Source organism: Chenopodium quinoa, unplaced genomic scaffold, assembly GCF_001683475.1.
Source record: "Chenopodium quinoa cultivar QQ74 unplaced genomic scaffold, ASM168347v1, whole genome shotgun sequence".
Taxonomy (NCBI): Eukaryota; Viridiplantae; Streptophyta; class Magnoliopsida; order Caryophyllales; family Amaranthaceae; genus Chenopodium; species Chenopodium quinoa.
This window is the reverse complement of record NW_018744041.1, coordinates 2,102,002-2,118,369: the sequence shown is the minus strand read 5'-3', so window position 1 is coordinate 2,118,369 and position 16,368 is coordinate 2,102,002. Positions and strand designations below refer to the sequence as shown.

The window sequence follows — 16,368 nt, the reverse complement described above, 5'->3', positions numbered from 1 at the left end:
TGTTAAAACATGAAGGGAATATAGTATTTCTATTTTGGAATAACTAATACGATCAAATTCAGAGTCAATTATGTTCAGCTTAATTTCAGTTCAGTTCGGTTCCTAATTTTATTCTTTCGTAAACAATTCATTTCATCTCTATTTAGTTCTGTTCAATTCAGTTTAGCTCCAATCAGTTCAGTTCAGTTTAGTTTAGTTTAGTTCAATTCAGTTCAGTAGTTTATGGTAAATTGAAACACGGCCTTAACACAATTGTCGATGCACTACTTTGATGAGTAATATATACCCCCTCGTTCCGTAATCGTCAAAACACTACGTCACTAGGTGTTGCATAAAGTTTTAGAAAAATTACGGAGTATAGACAAAAGGTTGAATTTTACATAATATAAAGTATTGTTGGTGGGGATATGTTTAATTGTTAGTATGATAGATAATCAATAAAAGAACAGTGTAAGTGGAGTTGATAGATGAGAGAAATAATAAAATAGCAATGGATCATTACTAAATAAGGAATTGTAGTAATTATTATAAAACAGGTGTATAAGGAAAGTGTTGTTAATATTACAAAACAGATGGAGTAATAAGTAAAATAACTGAAAAAAAACAGCAATTTTAAAAATTTATTAGTAAATATCTGGAGTCAAGGTTAGTATATAAAAGTGAAAAAAAAAGTCAAACCACGTTAATTATTTAGGAACAAAGAGAGTACTCCCTCCATTTCAATATGATAGTCCCATATAGAATCAATCACATAAAAATAAGAAAAAAAGAAAATTTGGAATCTAGCATTAAAGTAAAAAACAATTCACAAATAGTTTTGCCTTATTTAACTTTTTTTGATTTTTTTAGGAAAGCATTAGTCATAATTGCATAAATCAAGGGAGTAATTTTTTTTACTTAGAGTCATTTTATTAATTCATTATCAATTAATCTAAGCAATCAGAATTTATTATGTATAAAATAGGAAATAAAAACTAAGTTAAAAGTAGAATACATTCAATATGGGTATTTCTTTTTGAAAGGCTCAAAATAATATATGGGAATAACAAATTGAAACGGAAGGAGTATTATTTTTACATTCTCATTAATTCGTTGTTTAGTTGTTCGACCAACTACTCTTACTTAATCATTTTTTTATTTTTAAATTATACTCAAGGAAATATATATTATATGTGTGATTTTGATTGAATGTTCAATGCATGATTTCAAAATGTAACTTTTGTAATATTTACTTTAAGACAAATTAAACATATTAATGATAAAAAATGCGGAGAATGTATTAAGTAAGATGCGTAGTATTCCCTTTGTATCTTTTTAAGTGTCATATTAGGATGTGTGCGGAGTTTAGGCAAAAGTGTAAAATAATTTATAAGTAGATAAAAAATTTGGAACAGTAAGAGAGAAATATAATTAGTATATTGTGACTTATGAGAGGGAGAAATATTGTATAAAATGAAGGTGGAGTGAAAAGGAGAAGATAGAAATAATATACTTCGTATAATACAAGTGAGATTTCTAAAAAAATTGATAATGACTTGCTTAAATAAATATGGTCAATTTAAGAAAGTGGGACTCTTACATAAATAACGAATGGAGTAAATGTATATATAATAAGGTAAGATGAAAAATCCTACTATACCAGCACCTCTCGCAAATTTAGCCAGCCTAATTCCGCAGGCTCCTAAGCATTTTATTGTTAGTGGGGCTCGGACTTGTAACCTCTCTCTCTCTCTCTCTCTCTCTCTATATATATATATATATATGTTGACACGTTTCCTTAGTCACGTTTGCCAATACACTTATTCAATCATTAATATATTTAATTATCAATAAGCAAAAATTATAAAAAGTTGATATTTTAAAAGTATATAATGTGACGAATCTAGCAAGATCCCACATGACTATATTTTTCATTATGTATAAAGCACAAAATACAGTCAAAGGGAGGTGTGTGAATTGTGTTAATGTCAAAACGTGTCAACTAAATAAAAACGGAGGTAGGAATATAAGGCAAGGAGAAAGGCCTGACCATACCTCAACCCTAAGTCCCTCACAGTTTTTTTAGTCTAGTATTTACAGGTCAGACACTTAATGAGTGAGGGAAAATGATAAAGATTACTCGTTTATGTACCATAAACCAATATTTCTCCGTACTCGGACATCGCTTTCCTTTTATGGAAAGCACGTGTCTTTTTGCCTCCATAAATGCAAGTTGCAAATATCTTTGAATTGGGGAAAGTACATTAAAACAAAAAGGAAAATATGTGGTAGAAAACAAAAACCCATTTATTGGCCTAGTCTAATCAAGTTGGTGAGACATTGCTTTCTCACATAAATAGTACTGGTGTAGAAGGAAAAAAAGCAACATGGGCCGCATTAGAAGTATTTAATTGGGCTTCATTATTGGGCCATGTATGAGCAACCATTGAGTCCAGTAAGATGGATCACGCATCAAACATTGATGTTGGTCCAATAATAAGCCCACATTCCTTATCATGTCATATTTTACTTGCTTGAGCTTGTAAGGTCCATATACTTCCTCCGTTAACTATTATTTGCAATAAAGGGGTGTTTGCGGACTCCTAGGCAAAATTTGTTTGTGAGAGTAAAATGGAGAGAGAAAAAGTTGGGTGCATGTGATGAAGAGAGAGATAGAGAGAAATGATTACCTAAAAAGGAAAAAAAAAACATTTGTTGCACATAATAGTTAACATCCATTTATAGTATATGTTGCAAATAACCGTTAACGGAGGTAGTACTTTTGTTTTCACAGAAGATTTTTAAGGTCACAAATTTCAATGCTAGATTTCAACCATTTTAAGCAAAACTTATGATGAGGCTTAAGTTTTCTATATTTGGAAAAAAAAAAAATTATTTATCTTCTGTAAATAGTAAAGATACAGAGAGTACTTTTTTTTTTGAATAGAAATACACAGAGTACTTTGTAATACATTAAAGAAACATGATCCAATCATAGTAACAGTCTATATCCTAACGAATCCACCAATTTAGGCTACAGGCTACATTGAGCCAAGTCCCTCAAGTGGGGATAATGAGGTTAAAAATAGAGGTGATCAAGTTGAGTCCAGCTTGTTGGCCTGACCCGATTTTGGATGGGCTTTGGACATATTTTTCCGGCCCAAAATCAGGTCGGGCTCACCACGGCCTGATTTCTTAAAAATTTTGGACGGGTTTGGGGAATCAATTTAATGCAATATTAATTGATTTTTTGGCCCGGTCCGAAATTGGCTCGAAAAATTCTGTATGAACCGCGTAGTTTGGATGGGTTTAGACACACATTTTCCGGCCTGAAAGTTTTGCCCGGCCTGACCTGATAAATGGGCATATTATTTTTACCTTGACCCGGCCCAGCCCATACATTGATCACCTCTAGTTAAAAACACTTTCAAAGTAGATCTAGTGAGATTTGAGCAATTATACATGAGCTTTGATGTTAAATCTTTTCACTGATAAATCAACTGCTATCTAAAGTGTTATACTGTATGTTTATTTAGGTGGTCTAAAGACCAAAAAAAAAAAAACACTCTGTTTTAATTACTCCGTATAAACTATAATGGATCATCCAATCATGATGTTATCTATACTTTCGATAACTTGAACATTTCACTTAAATCATCAATAGCAATTAGTTGAGTTTTTAAGATTTAGTTTGAGGTGTTAGAACTTAGAACCAACCAAATTATGAGATTTCACGCATACTGAACTAACCCAGGAATTCAACAGACTAATAGAATACTTCGTAGTTGGTTAGATAATTAGATGATGAACACTCATACAGTCATACAACAATACTTATGTATTAGTGATGTACAAAAGCTTAAGATAAGAAAGCAATATTACTAGTTACTAGTAAATATTCCATTTGCAGACAAGGTTTATCCAAAGTACAAAAATATAACAGCAAATAATGTTAAGAGTTGTTCTTACACACAAACACACAATAATCATATACTTTTGGTCTTGTGAATTATGACAAGAGAATTAAACACTCAGCATATATATGGATTACAAGCTCGAATTCACAGCCATTTATATGAAGCCTTTGTAACTAAGGACAAAGGCATGTTCAAGGTAGCCAATTTGGTAAGAAATTGTTGGCATTAGCTCCTGCCGCGGCTGCTGCACTTACTGGATCAGGCTGGTAACTGCAATTCCATACAATATTAGCTTAACTAACTAGGCTATACCGTAATACCCATGCCATGCTCGGTTTATTATAATTGATATAGGAGACGCTAAGGTATCATACGTACCCCATTTGTAGTGTTGGTTCACAGTCAAGAGGGTGAAAGAAGGTATCATCATGAGGTTGAGCAGGCTGTCTACCGTAACCAACATCTTGCACATTCCCCCATTGAAGAGAACTTGCTTGGTTTGCTTCAATCAACTGCATCAATTTCATGTAACGTAACACGGATAAGGATACACTATAACAATAATTTTACTCGAGGGAGCCTCAGTTAATCTTCAAGATAAACAAAAAAACGTTTATCTAGTGGCATTTTTGTAAATGAATTAACAAAATATCTCAGTCAGCATGTCATTTTCCCCTTTTTGTAAATAAATCAACATTTATGAAACCCGCATTTTTACAAAAGTTGTTGATTTATCTACAAAAAGACCACTAGAGAAATACCTTTTTTTGTTTATCAACAAGATAATCTTGTATTTTCTTGTTTTATTCGACTCTATGTACAATTAAATTTTGAGAGAAAATACGAAAAATATGCATCCAGATGAAGGTAAAATGATGTAGGGGGAGGGAATAAAAATGAAGAAAAGCTACGCACCCTTTGTTTTAGAGTTCTGTTTGCTTCATTAAGCATATGTTCCTGCAGCAGTAAAGACATTCTACTGAGTTAAGCAGCAAAAGTAATTGGTGATGATTGGTAAGAATTTGTGGTTCCTCAAAAATTTTTATTAGCTACTGGTAGCTAGTTTACCTTCCTTTGTAGATCAGTGAGTTGATCCACCATGCATTGTGTCTGCAAGAAATAGAATGTTAAAAAAAGTCGAAAACAGTAAGATGAAAAGCCATGAACAATTTTGTAAGTACGCATACTACTTGGCCTATCAAATGAGTCAGGCTAGTTTCAAAATATTGTAGCACTCTCTCTAGTCGTTTTATAGAGAGAAGACTACAAGGACTAAGGTATTCACATTAATCTCGGTCAAATTTAACACTTCAGTTTAGCTTAAGGAGATGATGACACTGCTAGTCGAATCCAAGTACATTTTCTCTTACAATTCAATCATATATTGGAATGATTTATTGCGAAAGAAGCATAACAATATTCCTCCAAGATGGTAGGTTTCTTTGTTAACACCTCACCAACTACACATGTATAAGGCAAGGGTATGATTTCAATACCCTAATGAATCGGTTCAATTTTCGAAAGATTTTCAATACCCTAATGAATCGGTTCAATTTTCGAAAGATTTTTTAAACATCATTCAACAACTAGCTAGCTGCGTTAACTCCATGCATACCCAAATATCTATGTAGACCATAAAAGTAACATAATATCAACCAGAACCTACACTTTAGTATAAACTACTTATTGTAGAGTTCTAGTATTTTATACTTTCTTCATTGTAAGAAAAAGTATAAACTTGCAAACTGTTGATAAGTATATTAGGTGACTCGTACTTCGTAGCTTTGTCCGCCCGATCGGGCGGACATTGCCCGGTCTGACCGGGCGGAAGAAGAAGAGGTGCCTGGCAAATTCGTTGAAGAAGCTGCTCTCGCGCCCGACCGGGCGAGCCTTCGCCCGACCGGGCGAGCCTTCGCCCGATCGGGCAGACCTTGCCCGGTCTGACCGGGCGGTGGGGGTTGGATACGTTGAAGCATTCGTATGGAGTTTTCTTCTCGCGCCCGATCGGGCAGACCTTGCCCGGTCTGACCGGGCGGAGAAGGAAAAATGCGGAGACGCGGATTTTACGATTTAAAGTTATCTTTTATGTTATCTTTTTGCCCAAGTATCTTTTATTTTAGGGATTAATATAAAACCTCCCTAATATTAGTATTAGGGTTAAGAGAGAGAGAGTGAGAGCCGTTCTTGAGAAATACAAGAATCATCTTTGTAATCTTTGCAGTTTATAGTGAAATCATTCGATCTCGGTGCCCGTGGACGTAGCTATCACATCGATAGTGAACCACGTAAATTCTTGGTGTTGTTCTTATTGTTTGCATTGAATTTCTTTATTGTTTTCTTGTTTGTTTTCGACCTTTGCTTCCGCTGTCGCACAACAATTGGTATCAAGAGCTCAGGTTCAATCCTTGGAGAGTTTCTTGAAGATAACAATGGCAGGAGATTCAACAATAAGAATTGAGAAGTTTACCGGGAAAAATAGTTTCGGGCTATGGCAAATTAAGATGAAGGCTCTGTTAAAACAACAGCAGATATGGCGTCCGTTGGCTCCAAAGAGTACTACTTCGGAGTCAGGAGACGGACCGACTGACTCGCAGTTAGAAGTTATGGAAGAGAAGGCACACTCTACCATATTACTTAGTCTTGATGATCAAATCATCACGGAGGTTGCTGATCAGGAAACGGCGGCTGGATTGTGGCTGAAGCTGGAGTCATTGTATATGACTAAGTCGTTGACCAACAAATTATTACTGAAACAGCGGTTGTTTAGCCTCCGGATGCAGTCAGGTACTTCCTTACGGGAACATCTAGAAAAACTTAACTCTATTTTGCTTGATTTACGTAATTTAGATGTTAAAATTGATGATGAGGATGCTGCGTTGATTTTACTTGTATCTCTACCGTCTAGCTTTGAGAATTTTGTAGAGTCTTTTGTTGTTGGTAAGGATTCTATAACCTTAGAAGAAGTGAAGGCAGCACTTCATACTAGGGAACTCAGAATGAAAGCTACGAGTGATAATGGGGATAATGGTAGTGGGTTGTTTGTTAAGTCCGGAAAGTCTAAAAAGAATAAGGGGTTTAACAAGGGGAACAATGCTGGGTCGGGTGCTGGAAACGGCAAGGATGGATCTAGTAAAACTACTACTAAAACATGTTATTACTGTAAAGAACCGGGTCACTTTAGGAATAATTGTCCGGTGAGGAAAAACAAGTCCCAGGCTGCTGTAGTTGAAGAGAAACCGAATGAGAGCTATAATTCAGAGGAAGATTTAGCATTAGTCAGTTCTGCTAGGTCTGATGATTTATCTGATAACTGAGTTCTAGATTCGGGGTGTTCGTTCCATATGTGTCCACGTCGAGATTGGTTTGATACATATGAACCTCGCAATGGGGGTATGGTTATAGTCGGTAACAATGCTCCATGTAAGGTCACAGGTATTGGTTCCATGAGGTTGAGGACTGTTGATGGGCGGAGGTTAACTTTGACTAATGTACGGCATGTTCCTGCTTTAGGAAAGAATCTGATTTCATTGGGTACCCTGGATGAATTGGGGTACAATGGTGTGTTTTCAGATGGGGAGTTGTGTATTTTCAGAGGTTCTGAGTTGGTACTTAAGGGTATCAAAAGGAACACCCTCTATGTTTTTGAGGGTGTTACACTGCCTAGTTCTGCGGTTTGCGCATCTGTATCTCACCAGGAGATGACTAAGATTTGGCACATGAGGCTTGGTCATATGGGGGAGAAGGGGATGCAGCTATTGTCCAAGAGGGGTCTTCTATCCGGGGTCAAGGTTGCCAACCTTGAATTTTGTGAGCATTGTGTGTTTGGTAAGAAACACAGGTCAAAGTTCAGCAAGGGTGCTCACATTACTGATGCAGTGCTCGATTACATCCATTCAGATTGCTGGGGTCCATCTAGAGTTGAAGGTATGGGAGGTTACCACTATTTTGTGTCATTTGTTGATGACAAGTCCCGATACACATGGCTTAGGTTGCTTAAGTCAAAGGATGAGGCCTTCAAAGTTTTCAAGCAATGGAAAGCTTTGGTGGAAAATCGACAAGGAAGGAAGATCAAGAAGCTACGAACGGACAATGGGCTAGAGTTTTGCAAAGACGAGTTTAATCAGTTCTGTGCAGATGAGGGTATAGGTCGGCATCATACTGTCAGGAAGACACCACAGCAGAACGGTGTAGCAGAACGGGTTAATCAGACACTGCTAGAGAGAGTTCGATGCATGCTCTCTAATGCAGGGCTTGGGAGGAGGTACTGGAGTGAAGCTGTGTTAACAGCTTGTTATGTCATTAATAGGGGTCCTCATTCTGGAATTGATTCCAAAATTCCGTTTGAGATCTGGAGTGGTAAGTTGCCTAATTTTTCGAATTTGAAGATTTTTGGTTGTGTTGCTTATTATCATGTTATTGAGGGTAAGCTGGATCCACGAGCCAAGAAGGGGTGTTTTGTTGGGTACGGGGATGGTGTGAAGGGGTTTAGAATTTTTTCACCTTCGGAGGGTCGGGTCATTCTTAGTAGGGATGTTACTTTCGATGAAAACACCATGTATTCAATTAAAAATGCAGAGATTTCAGATTTGAGAAGGGAAGGAGACAATTTATTACAGACAGATGGGGTACTTGAGGTACATCAGTCTACCATTGCTGATTTACCTCGGGTACAATATATTGATGATGATGCTGATGTTCCAGTGCCGGGTACTCCTGAACCTGAGATTACTCCTACTCATTCTAACTCTGGGGATGAGGTGGAGCAATCTAATCAGGGGTCATCTAGTCAACCTGACACCATTCTTGAGATGCCTAAACGAGTTATCAAGAAGCCTGTTAGATTGATTGAAGAGATGGAGGGAAGAAATTGCTGTGTTGATGCGATGACAGGTTATGCATTGAGTGTAGCTGATGATGTAGAGTCATTTGAACCTGCCACATATAAACAAGCAATTAGTTGTAGTGAGTCTGCGCAATGGCTTGCCGCAATGGGTGAAGAGATGCAGTCCCTTTACAAGAACAGAGTGTGGGAACTGGTAAAGGTACCGGAAGGGAGGAAGCTTGTGGGTTGTAAATGGATTTACAAGAAGAAAGAAGGGTTGTCGGAAACTGAGCAAATACGTTTTAAGGCTAGGCTAGTTGCTAAGGGGTTCAGTCAGGTAGAAGGGGTTGACTTTGTTGAGATATTCTCACCTGTGGTTCGACATACTTCTATCCGTGTGTTATTGTCAATTGTAGCACATTTTGATCTTGAGCTGGAGCAGTTGGATGTTAAAACGGCTTTCCTTCATGGCGATTTGGAGGAGGAGATTCTGATGAAGCAGCCCGAAGGATTCGAAGTTCCTGGAAAGGAACACTATGCCTGCAGATTGCTAAAGTCATTGTATGGACTTAAGCAATCCCCCCGACAGTGGTACAAAAGGTTTGATTCTTTTATGGTTTCACAAGGTTTTGACAGGAATTCATATGATTGCTGTGTGTATCATAGTAAGCTGGATAATGGTTCCATGATTTATCTTTTGTTATATGTTGATGACATGTTGGTTGCCACAAAGAATAAATCTGATATTGCTAGATTAAAGGAGATGCTTAACTCGGAGTTTGACATGAAAGACTTGGGTGCAGCTAGGAAGATTTTGGGTATGGAGATCTACAGGGATCGGGCTAGAGGTAAGCTTTTCTTGACTCAGAAAAGCTACATTGAAAAGATTCTGTCTCGTTTTGGGATGGAAAAATCGAAGCCTATAAGTACGCCAACTACTGTTAGTTGTAAGTTGTCTTTGTCTATGTCACCTCAATCAGAGGAGGAGTTGTCTTATATGTCTAGAGTTCCATATGCAAACGCGGTTGGTTGTTTGATGTATGCTATGGTCTGTACTAGGCCGGATATTGCGCATGCTGTTAGTGTTGTAAGCAGGTTTATGGCTCGACCTGGGAGGGAACACTGGCAAGGGGTGAAAAGGATTTTTCGCTACCTGAGAGGGACAGCTGATATTGGTCTTGTGTACGGGAATGGTAAGGAATGCTTGGTCACTGGGTACAGTGATTCTGATTATGCAGCTGATGTGGATACCAGGAGGTCTGTGACTGGTTATGTGTTCACTTTGGGTGGTTCTGTGGTTAGTTGGAAGTCTACATTGCAGTCATCAGTTACGTTGTCAACTACTGAAGCTGAGTATATGGCTCTAACTTCTGCAGCTAAGGAGTCTATTTGGCTCAAAGGCCTAGTAGGTGAACTGGGTATTGCACAGGATTTTGCTACAGTGTATTGTGATAGTCTAAGTGCGATTTGCTTAGCTAAAGATCAAGTACACCATGATCGGACGAAGCACATTGATGTCAGGTATCATTTATTGCGTACTGACAAGAGGATTAAGGTGAAGAAGATTGGGACTGCTGACAACCCGGCTGATTTCTTCACTAAGCCTGTTCCGTTTAGCAAGTTTAAACATTGCTTAGACTTGCTAAATATTGATTACTACGTGATGTAGTAGGCCCTGAGGGCGAAGTTGGGGAGCTCCTGGTGTAGGTGTGTTGGCATTAAGGTGGAGCTTGCCCGGGGCTTGTGATGCAGGTGGAGCATTATGAGTTGTTATACTTGGAGACGAGTATGTGATGGGTCTTGGTTGAAGACTTATCGGGATGTATGGCTTATGCATGAGTCCTGCATCGGGTTTGGCTTGAGATGTTTTTTCACTATGTCTTGATGGGGTCGTTTGCTGACTACGAGTTCTCGTCAAGGTGGAGATTGTTGATAAGTATATTAGGTGACTCGTACTTCGTAGCTTTGTCCGCCCGATCGGGCGGACATTGCCCGGTCTGACCGGGCGGAAGAAGAAGAGGTGCCTGGCAAATTCGTTGAAGAAGCTGCTCTCGCGCCCGACCGGGCGAGCCTTCGCCCGATCGGGCAGACCTTGCCCGGTCTGACCGGGCGGTGGGGGTTGGATACGTTGAAGCATTCGTATGGAGTTTTCTTCTCGCGCCCGATCGGGCAGACCTTGCCCGGTCTGACCGGGCGGAGAAGGAAAAATGCGGAGACGCGGATTTTACGATTTAAAGTTATCTTTTATGTTATCTTTTTGCCCAAGTATCTTTTATTTTAGGGATTAATATAAAACCTCCCTAATATTAGTATTAAGGTTAAGAGAGAGAGAGTGAGAGCCGTTCTTGAGAAATACAAGAATCATCTTTGTAATCTTTGCAGTTTATAGTGAAATCATTCGATCTCGGTGCCCGTGGACGTAGCTATCACATCGATAGTGAACCACGTAAATTCTTGGTGTTGTTCTTATTGTTTGCATTGAATTTCTTTATTGTTTTCTTGTTTGTTTTCGACCTTTGCTTCCGCTGTCGCACAACATAAAAACCCTTAGATTAGGCGAGTGAAACCTGATTTAAGAGAGGTTAGATTAATTAGTATAAACTACTTAGTTTGTTTTTATGCTTCCGCTGTCGCACACTTTAGTATAAACTACTTATTGTAGAGTTCTAGTATTTTATACTTTCTTCATTGTAAGAAAAAGTATAAACTTGCAAACCATATTTTTCCAATATACGAAGTAATTTTCACCAATTATAAGCATGTAAAAAGGCAAGGATATCGGTTTAGTACCCTAATTGATCTGATCTGCTTCAGTGACATATCAAGCTGTCTTTCAAGAGATTCAAGCTCCTTGCTGCTTAGAGGACCAAGATCTTCTCCCATAAGATTCCTAACAATAGTATGTGAGAAAACATAATAGCTTTATTTCAAGCTCGTAACAACAAATTTTATTCAAAGAACAGTTGACATGTATTAACTAGCAGATCCCTCTGACCTACCTATGTGTCCGCTGCAGGGACTCATAACGCGCTTTAAGCTTTAGGTACTCTTGCTGGCTACTTATTTCCTTCATTCATTACAACCAAGGAGAAACATTAATACACTAAAATTAGTTAGGAAAGAATTGATTATTAATATAGAACTGAAAAGATTCACTCAATAAATCCAATATATACTAGCATTATGTTGAAAAGATAAAATGACTAACAGAATAGATCAATTGAATAAACCTAATGAACACAATTGGATGTGCTATTAGACAAGTAGATCTTGTGTATTTGTGTATGATTGATGCATTGATCCTTAATCTTTGGAATACCCATCCAATAATTAACAACTTATAAATCAGCTTGTTTAAACTTAATAAAACGCTTATGTGGGAATGTAGGAAATTCGTGTTATAAATTCTATCAATCATCTTGTGGAAGCCAAAATCTCAAGAGTCATCATATCCATTCCGATCATAACCAATCAATTTTTTTAAATATGTAATGTTGATTTCTATTTCCAAATCATTATGATATGGCTTCTAATACATTTCTTATGACCTCATTTTTTCTTTTCTTGTTTATCTCAATTTCAGATTCATCATCAATTTTCAACTTGCTTGAAGCCATTTTGCATTCTACCCTAGACATGGTCAGTCACTCGAGATTCCAGTCATTTTCTGAACATATTATGAGCATACTCCTTGAATGTTCAGCAAATTAAGAAAAAATGAAATGTAAACAAGCCAATTATGAGAAGAAAAAAAATTCGTGGGTAATTTACATACCAGGGCCTCTCTTGTAGAGACGGTGTTGTCTGGGGGTCCATAGTTGCTCTTTTGATACCTCTCTAGAGTCTTGAGCATGCTAGAAGGCAAAGAATATATAGAGTAAGAAATTTCAATTGAGATATATATTAAAAAATAGAGAATTTTGGAAAATATTCAAAACCATATCATTAGACCTTTTATGGTCATGTTATAGTAATACACTCTAACTTGAGATTGTCTAGAGAAGATTACACAATTCATATGATCAATAATTCAGTATGAGACACGCATATGGTATACGTATGCTGCAGAATGAAAGCAATAAATCAAGCTAAACAATTCTTCAGCATGCAGCATTGTTCTACTTGTTAAAGCAATCATGGTAGTAAGAGTTTGAGACCAAGCATGACAAATTGACAAGTAGCTCTTGCATCAATTGCAAGTTTTCTAATGCAGTTTGCAAGAAATTAAAAAACTAGCATGCTTATATCTTGTTACCTAGCTAAGTGTGGCTTCTTAAGAAATTGTGTTCTTCCAATTGATATCTTCAAATTACAGACAACTATTGTTCTCTAGGGCACACGAAGCTTTAATTGACATTTATATATTCATTGAGATTAAAATTGTTTTTTTTTTTTAAATTTATTTTTTTAAATCTCCAACCATCCAAAAACATTACAATCAGTAAAACTTAACTACCATAAAATAGGGTGTAAAATTTCATCTTTTTTTTTTTAAAAAAAAATACACTATATTGAATCTTGTTGATAGACACAAAATTCATAAGACAAGAGCCAAATGCATATATTAGATCGATTTCCAAAAAAAACAAGACTAAACTTTTGAACTAACTTTTGATTTTTCTAAACAAAGAAAACTCCCAAATATTAATTTAATGAAAATAAAAACCAAACACCAAAATTATTTCATGTACAAATATCACATGGATCTCCAGGGAAATATGATTGGATAATATGTGTGGATACCAAGGACTTCAACCCCTTGTCACCTTAGCTGTTTGTTTCATGAGGCTTCACAAAACCCAAAATATAAAAGCAAAATAAAGTCTTGAAACCCAAAATACAATTAAGTATTTCAGATGGATTATGCTAAAAATCCACTGGTTTCTTGCTGAAATAATGATTATTTTGTCTCATTCTCTTAAGAGATCAAAAGATTGTCCAAAAAATATTAAATCAACTCAAAATTTACAGATCTAAGAATATCAGAAGGAACTCCTGTAAATCTGAAATTTCAGAAACCTGGAAATTTTGAAATCAGAAATTTAAAGAAAAATAGAAAACCCTAATGATACAAAAAAGTTTTGTATTTTTCAGCAATAATTAATTTTTCAAGTAAAAAAAAAAACAAAAAAGTCAAAACCACCACAAATCTAGGCATCAGCTGTAATTATGAAAGGTAATTAATTAATTAATTAATTCGAGATGGAAATGCCAAATGATTACCTTAAACCTAGGATGAATCATTTAAAAAGAAGCCCTAAAAAATACAAAAATTGAGCACATTCAAGAATGTAAAGCAGCTGATCAATTGTTTTACTGTATATATTACTGTACATAAAAAGGTGGTTGAAAATTTAACATAACTCAAACTTGTTTGAACAATATTTGCTTTGACGGAAATTGATTTAACTATTACTTAAATCTTCCTCTCCAAATAAATGAAAAATTAATAATACTCAATTATGAAAACCCAAGATCTTTAAAATTGATATGTTATAAATAAATTTGCTTTAAAATTGTAAGGTGAACCAAAGATTAAGCTCCAGAAAAGAAAATTCAAAATAAAGAATTTGTTGCAAGAGACTAATTAAAAAAAGCAAGAGAGGAAGTGAGAAGAAAAGTAGGAAGAAGATGAATTAATACAAAGTTTGGTTTAGCATAAAAATGGAACCAAAAAAACAGAAAAAGAAGGTTAGGAAATAGAGGCTATTGTTAGTAAAACCAAACACAGGACAAATATTACATGAGACCAGATCTAATGCTATTCAAAACTAAACACACAAAACACAAGAAATTAATTTTTAAAATTAAAAAAACTCAAACTCCCATTTCAATTTTTTAAAAATAAAAATAAGGGAATACACAAAAAAAAACTGCTAAAAACGCTGAGACATTCACTAAAACGGAAACCTATGCCCTTCTTTCCCACCTCTTTCTCAAGATCCTTAAAAACTTCAAACAAAATTTCTTCTTTTATTTTTTTAACATATAAAAAAGCAAGCTTTATTGATACAAGTATGTAGGTAGTTTAGTCTTTTAAAATTGTTTTAGACAACAAAAACGAAGCTTTAAGTTAATTTAGGGTCGGCTAACATGAATCGTCATTCGCAACCATATATCCGAGAGCGAATTTTGAAAAGAAAAGGGGAAAAGGTTAAAAAACAAACCTAGGGCTACTGCAAAACTCATAGAGTTTTCCTCGATTGGAGAAGATGATAAGAGCAACTTCAGCATCACAAAGTACAGAAAGTTCATAAGCTTTCTTCAAAAGACCATTTCTTCTCTTTGCAAATGTTACTTGTCTGTTGATCTTGTTTTCAATCCTCTTCAACTCCACTCTTCCTCTCCCCATTTTCTTCTACTTTTTCTCTCTCTACTCTCAATAACAAAGAAAGCTAGTTCCTTTCTTTTTATTCAGGAATTTGTTTGCTTTTTTTTTTTTTGATGAATTATTTTATGAGGGGACTTTATTGAATTAGATGTATGATACCCTTAATCTCTAATCATGAACTGATAACATTTGTTTGTTCAATTAATTACTTTTAGGTAAATAAAAGGGAAAAGAAAAAATGAAATAATTGTGGGCCAATGATACCATGTACTAGTTGAGATTTTTTTGATGGAACTTGTCCTAGATTCCTAGCTACTTAAGATTATTGGAGGTATAAATTAAATTGGGGTGAAATTACTTTGGATGTAAAAAGTTATACAGGGTATTTTTTTGAAGGGTGGTTATAAATCTTAAAATGTTTCGTTTTAGTGTTTACGGGTACTTGCAATAACACAAAAAATTTTACACACTTTTTTGGTCATATATTTTAAAGAGAATATTTGTGCGAGTTTGTGAAGCGCTCTTTACACTTAACCTATATGAATAGAACTTACTCAATAAAAAATTTAATTGGACCTAATTAATCCTGATTTCATCTTATCTTTACTCCCGATTGGACATGGTTAACCATGAATAGACCTGATTTACCTTGAAACTTATTAGTTATTATGGAGTATGTTTTTCAAAGTGAATAAAATTCACAAGCACTAAAGGCAAAAATAGCCTTTTTAACTCAATTTTTTTTATTTGAGCAATTTTTAACCCACTTCTAAAGTATTGTTTCCAAACATCATGTACATATTATCTCCATACACATCTAATAATTTACACCAATTCAATCACGCAGCTCTCATGTTCTATCCACTTTTTTTTCTTTCTTTTTTTTTTCCTTAAACCTACCTCTACCTTTTTATTCTATTTTTCTTACTCGCATTTTCATACTTACCTAAAAACAAATATGCTCGGTAAAAACTTTTCCCATATTGCTCTACTAAAATATCATATACAAATTAAACATTATATTTGTATAACATTTATAGATACATCTTAGGGTCTGTTAGCATTTACTGAACTGAGCTGAATTGAACTAAACTGAGTTGAATTGAACTGAACTGAACTGAACTGATTGGAGTTGAACTGAACTGATTGGAGCTGAATTGAATATTTTATCAGACAGGGAAATCAGGAGCTGAACTGAACTGAATTGAACTGATTGGAGCTGAACTGAAATTAAGTAAATGTGAAAAAACCCTTAATATTAATAGTCTAATATAGTAATATGTGTGATGACAAGTGTGAAAGTCATATGTGTTAGTTGC

The 16,368-nt window shown here is 35.6% G+C and overlaps 1 protein-coding gene across 1 annotated transcript; it reads right to left on the bottom strand.

Moving 5' to 3' along the window:
- Window positions 1–3,838: 3,838 nt before the first annotated feature.
- On the bottom strand, window positions 3,839–15,326 carry LOC110690527 (agamous-like MADS-box protein AGL9 homolog). The gene is made up of 8 exons (XM_021867385.1): window positions 14,886–15,326; window positions 12,494–12,572; window positions 11,718–11,785; window positions 11,509–11,608; window positions 4,965–5,006; window positions 4,812–4,853; window positions 4,275–4,408; window positions 3,839–4,166 (listed from the first exon to the last, which is right to left on the bottom strand). Exons 1-8 carry the CDS (start codon window positions 15,068–15,070, stop codon window positions 4,088–4,090), a joined length of 729 nt encoding a protein of 242 aa, XP_021723077.1. The 5' UTR covers window positions 15,071–15,326; the 3' UTR covers window positions 3,839–4,087.
- Between the last annotated feature and the right edge of the window lie 1,042 nt (window positions 15,327–16,368).

Coding starts and splice junctions, on each gene's coding strand:
- LOC110690527 (XM_021867385.1), bottom strand. CDS start 15,070: ATGGGGAGAGGAAGAGTGGAGTTGAAGAGGATTGAAAACAAGATCAAC. Junction 4,854..4,964: donor TCACTGATCTACAAAGGAAG/GTAAACTAGCTA, acceptor TTACTGCTGCAG/GAACATATGCTTAATGAAGC. Junction 4,409..4,811: donor ACAGAACTCTAAAACAAAGG/GTGCGTAGCTTT, acceptor AAATTGATGCAG/TTGATTGAAGCAAACCAAGC.